The sequence below is a fragment of the Melanotaenia boesemani genome, chromosome 3 (genome assembly GCF_017639745.1).
Source record: "Melanotaenia boesemani isolate fMelBoe1 chromosome 3, fMelBoe1.pri, whole genome shotgun sequence".
Lineage (NCBI taxonomy): Eukaryota > Metazoa > Chordata > Actinopteri > Atheriniformes > Melanotaeniidae > Melanotaenia > Melanotaenia boesemani.
The window spans coordinates 31,875,456-31,894,946 of record NC_055684.1 but is presented as its reverse complement, the minus strand read 5'-3'; the positions used below and the strand labels follow the sequence as shown (position 1 = coordinate 31,894,946).

General features: G+C 38.9%; 1 protein-coding gene across 1 annotated transcript; it reads right to left on the bottom strand.

Annotated features, from left to right (window-relative positions):
• Positions 1-90: 90 nt before the first annotated feature.
• On the bottom strand, positions 91-17,750 carry kdm5ba (lysine (K)-specific demethylase 5Ba). Its single transcript, XM_041980348.1, has 27 exons — positions 17,449-17,750; positions 13,567-13,644; positions 13,089-13,211; positions 12,817-12,987; positions 12,135-12,260; positions 11,082-11,175; positions 10,853-10,959; positions 10,576-10,734; positions 10,346-10,465; positions 9,174-9,332; positions 8,863-9,044; positions 8,495-8,657; positions 7,527-7,646; positions 7,141-7,335; positions 6,704-6,885; positions 6,235-6,359; positions 5,973-6,123; positions 5,568-5,688; positions 5,043-5,398; positions 4,235-4,373; positions 3,977-4,156; positions 3,731-3,889; positions 2,888-3,307; positions 2,700-2,787; positions 2,408-2,586; positions 1,297-1,563; positions 91-1,205 (listed from the first exon to the last, which is right to left on the bottom strand). The coding sequence occupies exons 1-27, from the start codon at positions 17,599-17,601 to the stop codon at positions 1,068-1,070; spliced, it is 4,455 nt and encodes a 1,484-aa protein (XP_041836282.1). The 5' UTR covers positions 17,602-17,750; the 3' UTR covers positions 91-1,067.
• Positions 17,751-19,491: the final 1,741 nt, after the last annotated feature.

Sequence of the window (19,491 nt, the reverse complement as noted above, 5' to 3'; positions counted from 1 at the left end):
TATGAGATTAAATCAAAAGCAACTAAACACAATCTACAGTGGACTATAACTAAATGCTGTGTGCTCTGTGAAGATGAAAGAGTCCAGAAATATGGGAACAAACATTTTATTTTATAATGCAAACTGCAACATATGAATTATATTATTTATCCAAAGGAGCAAGAAAAGGTCATATACCCGTGGCAAATAAATCACACAGTCTGTGTTAAATCTAAGTCCAACACAATATTTTCAACCTCAACCATAAAGGGAAAGTTCGCCCTCAAAAAATGTACATTCCTTTGATGTCGGGCAGTCCTTTCTTACTTTGTGAACAGAAATCAAGTCTCAACCACTGCCAGGAACGAGGGATTCAGGACTTTCATCTTCGTCTGCAGACAGCGCCAAAGGGAAACCTGACTTCCTATCAAAGCCAGTGAATTGTTAAAGGATATGGGCAAAGTATGAGTGCAAAGTTTTGCACATTTAATATCATAGATCCATATCTGTTGTGAGGTGCACACAAATGTTGAGTGAACTGTGGAATATCATAGGATTCATAAAGTGAATTCTTAAGGGTTTCTGCTTCAGGAAGGCAACTTATCAAAGTACTTCTACACACAAATATAGCTCAGGTGAAAACGGACTTGAATTAATCTGTTCAGCTATTGCTCAGATAAATAATATTTACTCTACAAGAAAAAGATAAGTTTCACATTGTTCAGATGCATGTCAAAGAAACAGTCCTGAAATGTCAAACTGACATTTTTTGGTTGAAAAATCCCTGCGCTGTTGGTTCTCTCCATTTTTTCCCTCCTTTTAAGCGACATCTGCATCAGTCTTGGAAAGTTTCAGAAAAGATTAGTTGATTAGCTGAAAAAACAGCCAAATGACAAAACAGTGACAGAAGTCTTTAGTGACTCAGGGAAAAAGGAAAATAGCACCATGTTCACTGAGGGCAAGCCAGACGGTAGACGGGAGAAGCCACAGGACACACAGAGTTCAGGTGTGCGTATAAGTGCTGCGGCTTGCAAAAACAAGAAAAAAGAAAAAAAGACTGATCATCCTTCAACATCACTTTTTGGTCTTTATTCTCCTCGGTTGTAGTCTGGCTGTGTGCAGCTTATGCAAACATAGTCCTCCTTTTCTGCTCGCTCAGCAGACAGTCCCACACAGACCTGGTGAAACCACTGATTACAGTTGCCGTCACACTGAACCCAGTTTACCTGAAATGACAAGAGATAATGAGAATATAAAAAGGTATTGGAAATATGAGCATGTTGGTCAAAAATAACATGTAATAGCTACAGACAGTACCTCGTCACCCTCTGGCTCTCTGCACCATGGTGCAGCACACAGTGAGAAGTCCTCCTCTGAATCTGACAGAGCAGGGTCAGATACTGTGTGTGTGGGGGAACTCGTCTTCTTCGAGTCTTCACTCCTTTCTTTGCTTTTCTTGGGTTTCTTTTTCCGAGACTTCTTGGCCTTTTCACTGTGCTGTGAGTCAGAGCTTTCCTTGCGCCGCTTGATCCTTTTGCTCTGACCATCGTCCACTGCCTCTTTTTTCAGACTTGACACTCCGTTCTACAATGAGATTGCAAAACGCTTTTAAGATCAACATCGACTCTCCAATTTTTTGTTGTGCTTAAAAATGTTTAAGAGTTGGCAGCTAAATTAGTCAAACCCCATTGCACGTTAGGTTTATTGTCAAAAGCTTAACAGTTTCCAGCTTTTCGCTATAACCAGATCACAAAAGGACATTAGATATAGCTCAATGCTTCTGAAAGTACAGGTGCTTCCTCCAAACCTTGCAAACAGTTGTTAAAACATAATCATGCCATATGATAGTATGTGTGCCAACCTTTATATGGCCTGTAAACTGATTGAGGTTTATTTCTGCAGTGGATTTCACTGCAGAAACAAAAATATGGCTAAAACAAGAGGATGGTCCAGAAATATCATGAGATCATTGCTTTGCACAAACAAATGAAAGGACAAAAAAATATGGCAAATGCATTGACTCTTTCTAAATATACAATTTAGATCATAGTTTGCAAGTTAATTGTTGAAGGCACAATCGTTATACTCCTTGGACATGGCACAAAGAGAAAGTTAACAAGTGCAACCAGATTCCTAAGAAGATGAGTAGGCAAAAAGTGACTATTAAACACCTGGTGGCTGCAGGCACTGAAGTTTCAGGTGGCACAATAAGGAGCACATTTGATATTAAAGTGTAAGGCATCAGAATTCTATGATGTAAACCACTCCTGACCATAAAGCACAAGGAAAATTGCCTTCAGATCCACCTGGAAAGGCTACAGAAGATTTGGGATAATGTTCTGTGAAGTGATGAAACTGAATTGGCTATATTCCTGTAATAAATGTATTCTTTATAAAGAACCATTATAATGCCAACTATTCATCACACCTTGTTGTGGTGAGGACTCCCTCTCGGAGACTGTTCTGAGCCATTCTCACTGGGTGAGCTGTGTGATGGCAGGGGCGCCAGTTTGTACAGCAGGTATCTGTACAGCTGCTCAGTCTCAGGCAGAGTGACCTGCAGCAGGAATCCCTCCACCATTAGCTCTTCCAGCTCAGGGCCGAGTCCTGTGAAAAATGTGAGCATCAGAAGTGTAAAGGTGAACTACAAAAACTGACAAGTGACAAGTTTTCATTTAATATAAAATAAATAAATAAATAAAAAACCTTAAAACACTGACCCTGAACTGGAACAGACTGGTGCTTTGTATGAAATGATCCATTTATTGCCTGAGTCAGATTTAAAGACATTCTGGACTCGGATCTCCCCTGAAAAAAAAAGAAAAAAATCAAAATGCGTGACTTTATTAGGTGGAGACACATTCAGCTCATCAGCTGTATTCACATATATGATGCACCTTCCACTGACCATCAAAGAAACCTTCTCCAGCACTCCCTCTGCACAGGCCTGCTGAACTTTGTGCTGCCATCGCACTGTCCTTTCAATGAGGAAGCGCAGGGCGTCTCCTTCTGGCAGGCGAACCCGAATCCTTTGCAGTGAGGCCAACAAGGGCAAGACCCTGTCCAGAGGAGGTTTCCTTGACCGCTGGCAAAGCGGGCAAAGCCAGGCTTGACCATACTCAAGATCTGCTGCTGTTGTGACACAGCTGCAGTGGAAAATGTCTTGACAGAGCTCACACTGCACCATGGTGCCTGAAGGTGCCTTTAGGCAAACACAAACACTAAGTGCACAACAGTTTTCAGCAGTTAGAAACTTAGACTCATTTGAAGCCCTTAGAGCCAACAAGATCTCCATCTCCCTCTGTTGGACCTCAGCAAGAGTGGTCATCTGTGAGGAGACAAAGTCAGATCTATTTAAGACTAACTCTTCTATGTTATTATTATTTACAGATATTTTTAATATTTACATAGATCAACATCACTTGATCATTTTTCCTGTTCACTTTCTGTGGCATACTACTTATTAAACTTGTCTACCTAACAACTTAATAATGATGTATCTCTATAATGCATTATGGGATGTATATGTCCCTAAATGAGTCAGATAGTGTCTGCAATGATTTACCTCATGTCGTTGTACAAAGTTCTATTTTATTTTGCAACGTCAGCTTATTTCCAAGTCACAATAAAAAGTACAATCTTTTTAGTTTAGACAGTACACCATGCAGCTGGTAAGAATGATCCGTTTCTCAGCCCTGTGCTACAGTGTAAAATGCTTAAGAGAAAAAGAAGATAATGGCGTTATACTCACAGCAGAGGCAGAGTCCCTGCTGTCAGAGAGAGCTTTCTCCACATCACACAAGGACTCCAGTTTTGTTGAAGATTTTCTACCGAGCGGAGGGGCTTCTTTCACCTTTTTAGATCTTGACTTCTGATGCCCAACACCAACATCACATCTTGGACAAAGGACCTGAAAACAGAATGATAAAACATCAAATATATATTACAACAGTTAGAAAGCAGGTTTAAAAAGTAATCAAACCTGATATTTGTTTACCTCAAGAAGAGAGAAAGGGGAATTTTTCAGGAGGAATGTTTTTGCTGCGCTCTCCTTCCAGGTTTGAACATCACTGACGAGGGCCTCCAGTCGGCTCAGTGGGTCGAGCCTCACTGGGATGCCCTCTGCTCTGAGGACCAGCTCAGAGAGGCTGTCCAGCACAGGAATACGTCCTCCCAGCTGCAAACCAGCAAAATATTTAGCTTTTATCTTGAGCTAACGTATATGCACAAGTCAAATGCTGAAGGTGTAATTCACCTGGAGGGTTTCAGCTTCATGAAGCCATTTCTTGGCCTTGCTGACAACATCCTTCAGCTGCAGACAGTTGGGCAGATAAGCAGGGATGTTTTCTACTTCGTGTAAAGCAGCATCAAGTGTCTCTATGCTGTGATGTGGCCTGTGAAGGAAAGGACATAAAATTGTAGAAACAAAGATTTTAAAAAAGAAAAAAAGTCATGCACTGTGGCAAAATTACCGAATTGGATTTCAAAAAGGACCAAAAAAATAAACAACAAAAAAAAACAAACATAATTTGCAGTGTAACGTGTATTTGCACTCAGTGTGTTAAGTACAGTCACAACACCATGATCCTCTTTAACCACCATGATCCAGCTCTGCAGACTTGGCACATTTCACTTTGTACCTTTTAGAGTTTTAGCTGGTCTCCTATTTTTAAACTACAAAACTTGCAAACTCACTGAGGAAAAGTGTTGTAGCAATCTCACAAGTGGTGCCAATGTGGTTTTGTCTTCATATCTGCTCAGAATCAAAATATGCTAATTGAAGCATAAAAAAAGAAACTGACGGACATTTGTTTGTACCCTGAGACTATATCATCATCACCACTCTGGCTGAATAAAACGGTTTTTCATGGTAAATTAACATCGTATTACCAAACTTTGTGGACTAAACTTCACGCCATTTATACTGCAAAAGATTCTTACATATCTAAAAAGCAATAAAATTAAATGTGTTTAAGAATTTAAACAGAAAAGTGATAAACCTAGCATATGATGAAAGAGTCTTTTTTTCATTTATTGCTATCAAAAACAGAAAAAGTGATCACCTGGCCTCCATGAGGCTGAGCACCTTCTCCTCCCACTGCTCTGACACCGTCAGCAGCTCCTGCAGACGAGCCATGGCCTTCTCTACAGAGCTGTGAGGAGCCAGGCCCACGCCCTGGTCTATCAGTCTCCTCATGGTTTCCAGACACAGGCTGTCTGGCCTGCTGCTGGCTTGCTGCACGGCCTCCAGCCACCGAGCTTGTTCTAGTCTCTCTCTCAGCAGGGGCAGTTGCTGCAGCTCCACATCCAGGCCTAGACTCACATCCAGCAGGTCCTGCAGCTCCTGTGGACTGGGTGACTCATCAGAGAGGAGACAGTCGCTGCGCTGCTTGAAATCATCCACCCGGGTCAACAGGTCCTGTTGGACATGACAGTGTGTAGCTATAGATTAAATCAAAGTCTATTTATGTTGTATGTATTTTTGTGCACTCAATATTGTTTTACAAAAGTGTTTGAAGGGGCAATAAAAAATGTTTTGTAACACCAAATTTAATTATTTAAAATTCATAAAAATGTACTATTCTTACTTTCAGTAAAGGAGCCTGTCGGATATTACACGGCAGATTGTCCAGCTGTTGGACAAAGGACCTCAGCTCCTCCACAGTCAACTCATTCTGGTTTTGAGACTTGCCACCCCCAGATCGATACCTGGAACACAGAAGTAAACTGTATAACAAACCAGGCAATAAAACAAGACAGTGACTGTCTGGCAAAAAAAAGAAAACCCAAACAAAAAAACCCAGACAAGACTGCCAATAAATAAAAATACAGTACAATGAGAATCAAGTCATTGGAAAACTGTCAGTTTGAGATAAAGAGTTGCATTATTTATGTGTAATCGTGATAAAATTTGTATGGATGGGCCCTTTAACTGTGCTATAATTCATTTTTGATTAATAGTGATGCAGCAGAATCCACAGCTCTTTGAGTACCTTGTCTGTCTCTTTCCGTTAAGAAGCTGCTGTGCCATCACAGCAACTTTATCAGCCTCTGAGGTGATGGTGCGCAGCTGATCCAGAAGGCTAGTTTGAGAGAATCCTTTCGTTTCTGCTTGTTCCACCAGGCTGTGAAGCTCATCCAAACCTGACCAGAAAACAGAACGATGCTTTAGAAAACTCATTCACTGCTGGTCCAAGTCCAACTCCAGGCACTAAAATTTATTAAGAGGCTGTGATGAATAGACAATTTTTGCACCTCTTTTCTTAGTTCCCTTGTTCTCCACGATGTCTTGAACACTAGAAACCCAGTTTTTATACGACTCTGCACGTTGCTTCACTGATGCCAACAGGGGGTACAGCACTTCCATGGCATACTTGTAACTATAGGAACAGACAAATTAAGGCAGCAAACATTAAAATAACTCGTGCCATTTTTTAATGGAAAGAAAGCTCCTTTGCTTAACACTAGTTCATGTGCACATTAGCTTAAATTATATAAGGGTAAGAAAGCACATAAGATTTGTATTTTTTTTAAGAAACTGTTAATGACAATAGCATGTTTTACTACAAAACAAATGTTTTGTTAATGTCCGCACAAGATGTGGGGAAAACAAACTAAAAAGCAAGAAACAAAAAAAAAAAAAAAACACAAAAAGTGAGATTGTAGCTAAATTCAGCAGTGAGGTTGTCGGTTTGTTTAGTTGTTGTGGTAATTGGGGACTCACTGGAGTGTGAGGTTGCTATGAGAACATGAGCAGAGGTCTTGGGCGTGGTACAAACAAGCCATCTTCTTAGGACTGCAGAGACAGGTGATGCCAGACAGGTAGCAGGTGGTCCGACACTTGCAGCACTGCCGCTCCTCATCTGGGAGCTCCTCATAATCAACTTGTCGAGACTGCACCACACCCTGGAGACACAAATTCAGTCATTAGAGCCACAGAGGAAACTAAGGAACCAAATGCAGCATCTGTACAGACAATTTAAAACAAAAAAGTTTCCTAACCTCATTTCTTTTTAAATAAATCTTATAAATTATTTAAAATGTTTTCTCTAATTAATTCCAGGTAAATTATCATTATGGGCATCCCACCTTTAAACAAATTTTCTTCGGCTTTAAGTTAATTTCTTAACTCTGTATTTTAAAAGCTGAAGAACTGCTCACCATTTTGTTAATCTTTTCACGTAGTTCCCTCTCCTCTTCGATCATGGCAGTCATTTCCCCCAGAACTGCTGACGCCAGGTCAACATCCACTGAGTCTGCTTTTAGGGCCATGTTACAAACCATCTCGTCATGGGAAAAGACACAGTATCTGCTCAGTTGGCGATAGTGAACCACACATTTACGGCCAATGGGCATCTGCCAGAAAACATTGTGATGAAGGTGAGTATTCAGTACTGCTCTCTTGTTTTCTTTCAATTTGAAGGAAAAGATACTTTCCCAAAACATGATAATGACAATCACAGGAGAAATACTGAAAGAAATTGTGCAGAGTAAGTACATTACAGCCATGTATAAAAATAATCTGGTACTGGTTTAATCATACTTACCCAGTCCACTGTGCAGAAGTTGACCGCTTCAGCAAAGTTGAAACCCTGGTTGAATCCGCTGTGATAAGCTCTGGGGAAAGTGATGACAAACTCCCCTGCACACTGGTTGGTGCGATAGATCTGCAGTTGGCAGGAAAATAAGTAATTACTACAAACAGTTTGTGCTAAATAATAGGATGGCAGGTGTGGATAAATCATGCTGCTTTCTAAAGCAGGACTAAGATTTCATCATAATATAAATATTTGAGTAATTTTTTAGGAGGAGTAAGAACCTGCAACACATTTGATATCTAAATACACAGATATTCGCCTAACCATTCTTGTATTATAACTGTTATAAAATGTATATATACAGCCAGCTTTCACAAGCCTATTCAAGCCAGGACTGAAGAGGTTTTGTTATGCTTCGTCTCATCTGTGAAAAAAACAGAGGCGGAATGAGGGTTTAAAGCTGATCTGTTGCTTATATGTCAGGGATCCCCAACTCTGGTCCTCAAGGCCCATTGTCCAGCAGACTTTTGACGATTCTCTGCTTCAACACATCAGACTCGAATTAATGGCTCAATTGCAGATTTGTGCAGAGCTTGTCAGAGATCCATTTAATTTAAATGAGGTGCGTTGCAGCAGAGAAGCATCTAATATATGCAGGATAGTTGAACTTGAGGACCAGGGTTGGGGATCACTCTTAGATGCTTCAGAGCCGGTAACAGAGAGAAAGAGCCTGCCTCGTGTGTGCTTTCACACATCAAACCAGCGTCATGGAACTCGCCTCCTCACTGCAGTAAGTAAACATGGCTGTCTTTTTTTAAATCTATAAGGCAGAAATTATATGTGAAAGAAGCCAAAAACAAAGCTGATTGATTTCAGTTTATCATTTAGAATCTTGCTGACTTTGTCATGTGTAAAAACCTAGCTTTGTTTCACACTCTTTAAATCACTAGTGAATGAGTCAACCATAAGCAGATTACCGGGACGCCATTGTTCATTAGTGTGTTTGGATTCATGATGGTGACCAGCTGGTGAAGGAGGTCTGGCTGGGACTCAAATAGCTCAGGGGCCAATTTCTTCATGACTGACTCCAGGTGCTCTGCAGCATAACCAGGAGCCCCATACCACGTCTTCGGCTCTCCCCTGCACATGTGATCAAAAATAAACGGGGACAATAAAATATAGACAACTGCAATTGTATATCATTATTTACACAGCTGAAAGACAGCTTTTCTTTAATTATTAATCTGAAGGGTCATATTATTATTTATATTAGAAATCCATATACTCTCTAAAACTGCAGGTATGAATGAAATATGAAGTCTATGAAGTTTAAAAGGCACTTTACCAGTGAAGATAGTTTATAGAGTAGCTCCAGTGGTCCTCAATATGCCAACAGAAAGATGAGAAGCACATCCCCACATAGAGCCAGGGAACCTTCATCCCACAGATGTCGGCCGTAACATGAGTGAGTACGGAGGCATCCAGCACTGGCATGTTGTTCAAGTTCCAGCCACTGCTTATATAATGCTGTAGGACAGACACTGGTGTCAATACTGCACCTCTCAATTAAGCCAAGAAAATAATTTTAACCCTAAAACAATAAATAAATAAAATCAGGAGAAAAGTATAATAATCCCACTGACAGATATACTGCACCTCATCATCAGGAGAGACTTGGAAATGGCCATTTCGTACTGGGAAACCACTCCCAAACTCCTTTGAGGCGATGTCTGCTCCATACTCCACAGTCACATCCTCCTCAATGGTACTGACAAGACGCCAGAATTCCTTTTCCACCAGCTCAGTAGGAACCATCTAAATAAAATATAAAAAAAGATAAAAAAAAAAATCTGCATTAAATTCTAATAAAAAAAAAATTGACAATGAAAAATGTGTGTCTAAAATAACTGTGACACAAAAATTGACTAAAAAAAAAAAAACAAAAAACAAAAAAAAAAAAACCTTTGAACCAAAGTAAAGCATCAACTGAACAAAAGTCTGTAGTCCATGAAATTAGGTTATTCCCATTCCTTCTCCCAGCCAGGCCTCCAATATCTTCATCTCTTGTCACCTCATGCATTAATAATTACTCACAAGGAATTGTGTGTAAAAGTGGTAATAAGAAGTAATAACTAATAATCCAGGACATTTTCCCTTCAGAATACTCATGAACATGCCGAGTCTCTGAAAACATGTTTGTGGATATAGTTGAGCATTTTCATGTGATGAAATATTTCTATATGCTGATAGTAGTATAATCTGGCACATGCAGTTTTTATAATTAGACCGTATGATTTCTATTTTTACTGGGCAAGAAGTCCTGGCTGAAGTCACAAAAAAAGTTTAAACAATGACTAAATAAGATTACAAAGGAATATGTGATGGCAGCGAAGTCTGCCCTTTTTAGGCAAATCAAATCATTCAACATAGTTGTTGGGTCATCGGCCTTCTGCCCATCTGCCATGTAGCCCCTTCGCTTTGCAGCTAAACTAAAACAAAGTGTAGTTCAGAAAAAGCAAAACAGTGACCAAATTCTCAGCCTGGCCTGAAACCCGCTGCTATAATTAGACTCTACTACAAACATTTTTAAGTTCGTGTGGCCATAAATACAGCCATTTGTGCTTTTCAAGGTCTTAGAAATATTAAGAAAATGAAGAGACTTGAATTTCAGCCATATAACCACCATCCTTTCAGCTAGCGACAAATTACACAGCTACAAAATCAGAGCAACAGTCACAATGTTCTACCAGTGAGGGTAATATGAAAGTACCCCATTTAAAAGAGAAAATCATCCCTCCAAGCAGAAAATGGGTGATGTAAACACTCACATGAACTGGCATGTTGAAATAATCAGATTTGAAGGAGTCGGCCATGTCACCAAAAGCTTGGAGGGTGTAGCTCCTGCCGGCTTGTTCAAAGCCAAATGCAACAGGAGGTTTGCCACATTCCTGAAAAGCAGACAAAAAAGAGAATACAGGATACTCCCCACCAACAAGATATTCTATTGTTTGTGTACAGCAAGATTCGGCTTCCTGAGGGCAGAGGTGCAGGATCTCACCTGAGCTAGGCACTTGGGGCATCGCCAGTCACCTTTGGGAACATCATGGAGGGGTGGGATCAGACAGAAGATGTGGTAGCTGTCATCACAACCATCACATAATAGCAGGCGGTCCTCTGCACTTCCACTGCCACATACGAGGCACATGTAATGGTCCACCTGAGAGGAGACAATGATTGTGCATTTGTAATTCAAAGGAGTATGCACAGAAGATTTTATTAACACAATATTTAATTTATAATGTACAAATTTTCCTTTAGTGGAAAGCAACATTTACTTTATTCACTGGAGGTTTGTTAATCTGATCTAATACAGTTTCTTCATATTCTTTTGGATCCATTAGTTCAGTGGGCTCCACTTTCACTTCAGTGATTGCCATTCTCACTGAAAGACAAGAATGAACATTCAGTGGAGGCTTAAGGAGTCTCCATTAATACTGTTACCTTAAAAAAAACAAAAAAAAAAAAACAGACACTCCTATTTATATGTATCCATTTTTTTCTTACCAGGTTCTGGTTTGGTAATATATGTTCCCATTCTTCTCCTCAGATTGGGACGTTTCTCACACATTCCTTCAGGTTCATGTTTGAAATATCCTCTCTGCAGACAAGGAGAGGGCCAGAGGGAAAGACAGATGGAAACAAGAGTTGTACACTTAGACTCAGTAATAAATGAGACAGAGGGACCCAGTCAGAACTAAGAGAAATGGAACACTTGACCACTAAAACATAAAATAAGGTTATATTAAAATCATCTGATATTTGCACGTAAACAATTATTGTACAGTAACCTAAAGACTTCAGAGGTTTAATAAAAAATGCTCTTTTAGTAAATGTATGGATCTACACAGTAGCTGTCCATTTCATCATTTTTTTCCCCCTTCTAAAAGTCTTCAATGATTAATGATTATATAAGTAGAGTTCTAAGCCAGTCCATGTCATTGCACAGTTTCCAAAATGACTGGTTAAACAAAATGTTGCCTTTGTAACGTAAGTAAGGCCCATTTTCATCCTGATGAAGCATCAACGTACTGCAACCTAAAGTCAAACATTAGAACGGTGCACAATTTCTACTGAGTCAGCCAGACCTTCCTGCAGTTTATGTGCATTAAAACAGAAATTTTATTTTTTCTTTTACTATTGCTTTTATACATGTGACAGTCATAGTTCCCTTTAGCTGCTATTTTCAACACTATTATGTCAGCTAGTAGAAATTAGAAGCTAAGAGGATTTTACATTTACATAGTTTATCTTTCCCTGTTTCAAAGGCATGGATTAGCTTTGTTTGAGTCTCAGGTCAGCTTGATGGCAGAGGCCAGAGTGGGGCATAAATACAGCAAATTCAAACTCAGCTAACAATTTCCACTGAAGTCCACCAACCACTTATAGTTCCAAGTTAGTAAATCAGACTCCAATAAGTTAATTCATTTTTGAGAGTTTACAAGTGCAGGGAGGGCAAAATTTTACTAACTGTGCACTGCTGATCTTGGCTTATAGTATGTGGAATTAAATTAATATGACCAGCACTGACATGTCAGACAACAAAGAGAACAGACTCACTTCAGATCTCATTCGCTTAGCGCGGCGAGCAATGCTGCAGGTCTCCTGCGGCTGAACAGACTGACGCTGTGGCAGATCATGAGGAGTGTACTCCTTATCTTTAGTGTCATTAGTCAAGGTGGCCGCCTGCAGAAGTAGGAAAGTGTGAAAACCCTGCTCAGTAGTTAAAAAAAAAAAAAACTCAATGTATACACACATTCCTTCACTTAATATATGAAATACTAGAATTTTATTGTTTTTAAATGGCCTTAATAATATAAAAAGGTAAATATTTGACAATTAGCATTTGAAATAAAATTTAGAATGAGCATATTTGGCCTCCAAAATAATATTCATGTAAGCAAAAATTCAAAAGTTAATAAAATAAACAGTCTGTCTTTAATAATATTGGGTTGCATCTTCGGCAGCACTGCTGAGGCCAAAAAAAAAAAAAAAAAATCTACATCCATACCAGATACAGCTTGACTCCTCTTGACTGATCATCTTAGCAGCACCACATTAAGACCAACCCAATGTTTTTCCTAATTCTATATTTATAGATATAATAATGTTGATTATTTTTATTTAGTGGGGAAAAGGTTTTTAGTTATCATTCAGTTAACACTAAAGCTTTTATTCAGCTGTGAGCAACAAGACCGACAACTGCTGCTTTGCCACTGTGAAAAGAAAACATGGGACATACGGACAGGTTGGCTCCAATCTGGAAAAGGTTGTATGGGTAGAGGACGCGCTCATAGTGTGCCCGCAGATGAGAACCAATGGCCTTTCCAGGAGCAAAGCCCATCTTGACTGAGATCTTAGTCCAGCGCCGCTCTCTGCAGACTGCATCAAAACCTCCCTCTTCAGTCACCAACTTGAAAAACAAGAAATATTTGTATTCAGTATGAAAGAAAGCGTGCTGTCTTGCATGGATAGCTTTGGTTAAATTAACCAAATACCTAAAACTCTACAAACCTTGTTCAGTTGGTATAGATCCAGAATTTTTCTCTCTACATGAGGAATTTTCAGAGTGCATCCTTGGAGCTCCCAGAATTTTGCAATTTGATCCAGGAAGTTGAGTTTAACTCTGGTCTGAGCCTACAAACAATGAAACAAACAAACAACGATTACCTAATGTAATTTAAATAGTCTAACACTGCGTTCTTTCATGTGACTAGAATTACCAGAACAATCTCATCAGACCATTTAATAACCTTAAATTGTCTGCTTATGTTGCTTCTTGTTTTTAAGTTTTGTTTCTTCTTTTTGAATACAAATACACATGCACCAATAATTTGCTCCCAGCACATAATGGTGGGTTTTATTTTTAACTATTCAAATTAAAGCATGAATGAACCAGAACTTGGGCAGCAATAATGTATACAAACGAAAAGCAATTGCACAAAATGATATTCATTTGTATTAAATACATAAATATAGTGACTTAATATACCTCCAGTTCATTAAGCCTTTGTATTCTTGGTGTGAATTTCAGTCTGTCAACATCACAGGCAAAAGGTGGCTGCCACTCCTGGGGGGGAGAAAGAAAAAAAAATTAGTAAAATGACACTAAATTTTTAGCGAGAACCTGGAGCTTCAGAAGAAACTACTAAGCAGATATGTTGGTGTGTGAAAGGGTTATGTTTTACCCATGACCTTAACTGGTGACTTTCTATATTTGTCTCATTATCAAACCCCCGAAAAGAACCAAACGACTTTCAGCTAATAAATCAATACATTTGCCAATATTTTCAGGCCATCACTGCCAGATTAAGACACAGTAGGTACATTAGAGTATACAACAGAGTAGTCATAAGAATTAGGTAATGCTGCCTGAACCTCTAATAGGAGCAGGAAAAAAAAAGACTCAGAAGAGCCACACAAAAGGAAACGTACGCTTTATTGTAATAGTTAACAGTTCTGTCTGTGTGTTACCGTTTTACTGAATATCTGAAAACTGATATGTCTGATGTTCACACTGCACCCAAACGCTGTTTTACAACAAACCTAGACATACAAAACCATGTCTTGCCTACAAATCTTCACAGGACTAGAGTTACAGCTCAAAAATCAGCAAATTAATCTCAGTTTTGAATTAACAGAAGTGTGATTCCACACTTCCTGCAGTGAGTTTGTTTTCAAGTGAGAGAAAAACAACTAAAGAAACTGATGAATGTGTGCTTTTCTCACCATCACAAAGATGATAATGGTAAACACTGTTACGGACTGACATGATTGCAGATCTCTCTTTTTTTTTTTTTTTTTTTTTGCAGAAATGGGTTTAGTAGGCAGAAGAGTTAAAAAGATGCAAGTCACTTCTGAGAGTGAAGAACAAAAGATTATTTTAGAAATGAGTTTCAGGTTTCATATTTTCCCTCCATACACAGGTAACAGGAATTCCTGGACAAATTAACACGGGCATGTAGAGTGTAAGATTACTGTAGAAACATAAGTTTCTACCTACAGGTGAACACATGGATTATTTTCTATAATCAGGCTGCTGGTTATTTTGTCCCCTAACCGTTTAGTCTATGAGATGTCAAAATATTATTAGTGTCAACAGACACATGTTTTATAAGTCTTTTACTCTACATATATGATTACTCTATTATATAAATTTAAATACTAATTGTTGCAGGATGCTTGTGTTTTTTTGGACCAACCTGAGAAAAGATTATCAAAACCAATATAATTTTGCTGAAGAGGAGACACTCTCCTTGTTGCATTTATTAAATAGTATTGCTCTGATTATTCATCTCCACACCCCACAGTAAATCCAGTCTGAACAAAGAATTATTTAATTTAGTTAAGTTACTCTTTGTCACTGTAGCAATGCAGTATTGTACAACAAAACTATAAGGTGTCAATACAAAGGTATTTAAAAAGATAATAAAATACAACACTATTTTTCTGTAAAAGAAAAAAAAATGCAAATAAGTTTTCAAAATAACGCATGTCAATTGATAATGCAACCGTAGCGGGGACTAAATATTACCCTGCTGCCCTGGATCTGATTTTATTACAATGTTCCTTAAAGCCTAAAGAAACACAACTTGATACACAAAAGTAAAGTTTTAAAGTTACCACGTACATGCAATATTAATACATGCACTATAACAATCTACATCAGGGGTGCCCAAGTTCGGTCCTCAAGATCTACCATCCTGCAACTTTTAGATGCAACCCTTCTCCACACACTTGAATCAGATGTCATCTGCATGTCATTCAGCTCTGCAGAGGCCTGCTAACGAGCCAGTCATTTGATTCAGGTGTGTTGGAGAAGGGTTGCATCTAAAAGTTGCAGGATGGTAGATCTCGAGGACCGGACTTGGGCACCCCTGATCTACATATATCGCTGCCACTCCCCACCCCCTTCCTCTTAAAGAGGTAAATGCTGGTCACACCACCTTGTCATCAGCAGTTGGATTATGCCAACAAATGCAGGGACACAAAAGGAAAACAATCACATGAAAATGCATGAAATTGCACAGGGTTTACTTGATCATTCTCCAAACATTTTTTACATTGACTAGCCCTGCCACTAGTGCACAATAACAACAATAAACAGTCCAAACACATCAATGAAAGTCATTGGGACATGTGTGACTAACACTGACAGTCAAAATGAGACCTGCGTAGAAACCCAAAGAAAAGTCTAACCACATTCAGTGCACAGAAATCACTGATCAAAAACAGGTTGTGATGCAGTGTTTACATCCGCTCTAGAGGCTCTCTTCTTGGAGAGAAACAGCTTTAAGAAAAAATAAAAAAAGGGGGATCCAAAACAAGACTGACAAAACCATGATTTCTGGTGTAGTGCGCACCTTAGTCAAGTTTCTAGGATCTCTCTGCCTTTATACAGAAAAAGTAAAAGGTTGAACATATATTAAAAAAAAATAGAATACGAGAGCAACACTCTTATTACACCTGCAGATAGGAACATAGATTTAAATTCTGGTTTGACGGTTAGGATTAAAACTCCTGGGGCATGCATCCAGTAGTGCATGCATCCTGTCAGGCAAATTAATGATTTAAACTTGAAAATACACGTATATGTGCACACATATACTTTATTCATAAGCTATGAAGTGGCTGAAGTGTTTATGCACAAGTACACAAGGGCCAAGAAATTAATTCACCAACTGCATACAGACCATCAGCAACCAGTCTTTGCTCAAACCTCTTCCCACTGCCTTTTGTTTGCATGAGCTGTAGTTTTTCAGCCATTGGACCAGCAAACACTAAAAGCAGCCACCCCACCCACCGCTTTTTCGATAACAGTTAAGTCCCTTGTGCCCCTGCCGTCGCGTTAGACTGTGCAAAGTGGTCTTTTTCTGCTTCCTAAGTTCTGGTAAAGACAAGTGCCATGTTGTCCGAAGGTACACACAACTTCCACCCAGGACCCAACACTGACAAAGGGGATACCTGACAGTCATGAGATGGTCATTTATTCAGGCAGTTTATTTATTTTGATCTAATTTAAGTTCATGCATGGACACACCCTTGAATGAGGGCCATTTCCCATCCCATAATAACACAGATAAATATCAATGTTTGATTCATTTATATAGTGGTTTTAAAATAAAAACTTATTTTTCTATGCCGATGGTTTTAATGGGATACTTCATTAAAAATTAACACCAACACCCAAGAAGTAAATACATTTGATAAACCAACACCAGGACACAAAGCGACAAGCTCTGTCCATCAAGCGACCCTTTTCTCCATAAACAGTTGGTCACCGAGCACGTACGTTAGCCAGCGTTAGGTGTCAGACAACTGCAGCTTTAAGCAGGCCTGCTTAACGCTGGCTAGGTTACCCCACGCTGGCTGAATCCATCAAATCCTGCTCACAAAGTTGTGCTTTACATTTAGCCACCTTCGTCGACATAGTAGCCAAATAAGTAGTTAAAATATTAGCTGAGCTATTTCCGTCCGCGGACTCCAGGAAGCACTTCATTCTGCGCCAACGTAAACAATTTACATTTTATTTACATACAGGCAAACTTTAACGTTCGAATTATTTTTAGAAACGGACACGTTTGCCAAGCCGTAATAATTATTTCTAACAAAACAAAAACATGTCTGCCTGTTTATAGAGTTTTAAAATTGTAGATTTCCTCCTGAGTGGAACGTCTGTGAGAGCTGCCTACCGTTGTTGTAAACGGAACACACTCCAGCTAAGGCAGGCTCACTATTCTACTCAGAGCCGCAATCCGCCATGTTGAAACCTGTCTTAAAAACACAACTTTGCCTGCTAGATTATCAACAACAGTCGAAGCGAATACACTACAGAGACAATTTGAACAACTGTCAATGCAAAAGAAATACTCACCGGCGGTGGTCGGATCTTGCAAATGCCAGTTTTCTCTGCGATTGGTCGTATTTTGTTGATGTACGCAAAAGGGTCGGCAAATTCCTCCCAGCTGGGCTCAAAAACAGGGCACTCCGGGGGAGGAATAAACTCATTCAGCTGTGGTTGAGTCATCGTTGCATCCTAGTTAAGACTCCAGCTAAAAAAATATATTAAAATACTTCCTCACGCCGAATGTGCTCGCTGTGAATTTCAGTTTTTTCAGTTCATGTCCACTCCACTCATTCAACTCAAAGACGAATTATCTAGTTGGAGACGAGCTGGTGTCAGTCAGACTGTGTACGTCCGCTTCAAAAAGTAGACACCCAGGACCTTGTGAGGATCTCACGCATGCACATACGTTAGCCACTATTTTAACCTTGCGTGGTCTCACAATATTTCACTTATCCAGTTTAATTTTAATGGTCCGTGTTCGCATTGTTTTTAAAAGTTAAAATACTGAATAACAGATTTAATGTAATCCAGCCTACTTCAATGTCATTTAATTAAAAAGGGGGAAGGTAGTAACGGAGTCTGTCCATACAGTTAACACTTAAAACACGGTATTCAGTTTTTTAAGGCTTATTGTTTTTGTGATTTATTCCCAAATGAATACGTTCGATTCGTTCACTTTTTGGCACGACGATGCACCTTCTTCTATCTCTTTACACATTAGGGATTCGGTCTTCGGGCCGCCCGGCTGAGCCGAATGAATAGACGTATCAGACGGTACTCTGTGTTTAAAATTCGAACACACCCACCAGATCTTTGCGCGCTGGCCGGCACTTTGTTTTTAAATGGTCTAGAGGAGCTCGTTGATTGGTGGAGAATGGTCATATGTCGCGAGCAGACGTTTGTTCCCTACAGCACCTCATTATATTGTGAAAAGTACAATTTATTCTATTTTTACTCTGATTTATTAGCATTAAAGTCCGAAAATGTTTAAACTTCACTTCTTACTTGACACATTGTACACTGTGTTAACGTTGGTGTCTGCTGTAGGTTATTAATGAGTAAGTTTTATCATTTTTAATTATAATTATGTTTTTTTTTATTTAAAACTATTTTTACATCAATTTAAAAATAAAGTTGAATTTTTTTTTTTTACAAAAAAAACTATACCAAAAATGCAGACTACCACAGTTTGTTTCACATTGGAAACCAGTGTAATTTGAATAAGCCTCTTTCATTTGAACTTCTGGGTGGTGTATTTTACATAGTACACTATATCGGGCAGCTGTCTTTCACTTTAAAAAAATGTACTGTGCAAATGCAAATGTACCAAGCTAACTAAAAGAAGCATTATTTAAAAACACTTGCATTTATCCTGTAGTCATCAGTGTGCAATCTCATCAGCTGAGCCATTTGTAGTCTTTATTCTGTTTTCTTTAAATAGTCTAATTCTACACAAACTTTCTTTAGCTGTAACACTTGTCTGTATATGATAAAAAATAACACAGCCTTGACCTTTGTGAACATAATACATACTGGCAGAGCGTTTGTAAGTCTAGATATGTTCTCTAATACTTCATTTTTATGGTAGTCTCAACAAAATGCTTCCCATGACAGGGAGGCCAATATTGCAGCTAATGTATTAGTGTTATCTTGCAACTTATAAGACAAAACATGGATGGGTGTCGTTAGGGTTAGGGTTTTTTGGTATATACCGAGTCTTGGTTATAAGGTGTACAGCACACAAAGTAACAAAGGACCACATCATAAAAAAATCTGCTTGACTCCAAAGTTAATCAAACAGGGAACTGACGACATCTGGTGGTGTACAGTAGAACTACACATTAAAATAGTGCATATAAAGAGGGTCTTAATGTTGGTCAGTCTTGGAATTCACTGCAGCTGATGTACTGTATATTAATAGAAATGAAAGTTCAGTTCCACTGAAGCAAACAGTAAAAAAAAAAAAAAAAAAAAAAAAAAAAAAAAGTTATGAAGAAAAAAGATTTCCACCTGACTGACCTCAATGAGTATTAAAATGAATTAGCCCATATATTTAACTTGCAGTTCAAC

Excerpts from the sequence above, each read along its gene's own strand:
- kdm5ba (XM_041980348.1), bottom strand. The coding sequence starts at position 17,601 with ATGACTCAACCACAGCTGAATGAGTTTATTCCTCCCCCGGAGTGCCCT. Across the intron at positions 3,890-3,976 it reads CCCCTTTCTCTCTTCTTGAG|GTCCTTTGTCCAAGATGTGA; the intron begins GTAAACAAATAT and ends TTCTGTTTTCAG. Across the intron at positions 1,564-2,407 it reads GGAGTCCTCACCACAACAAG|AACGGAGTGTCAAGTCTGAA; the intron begins GTGTGATGAATA and ends ATCTCATTGTAG.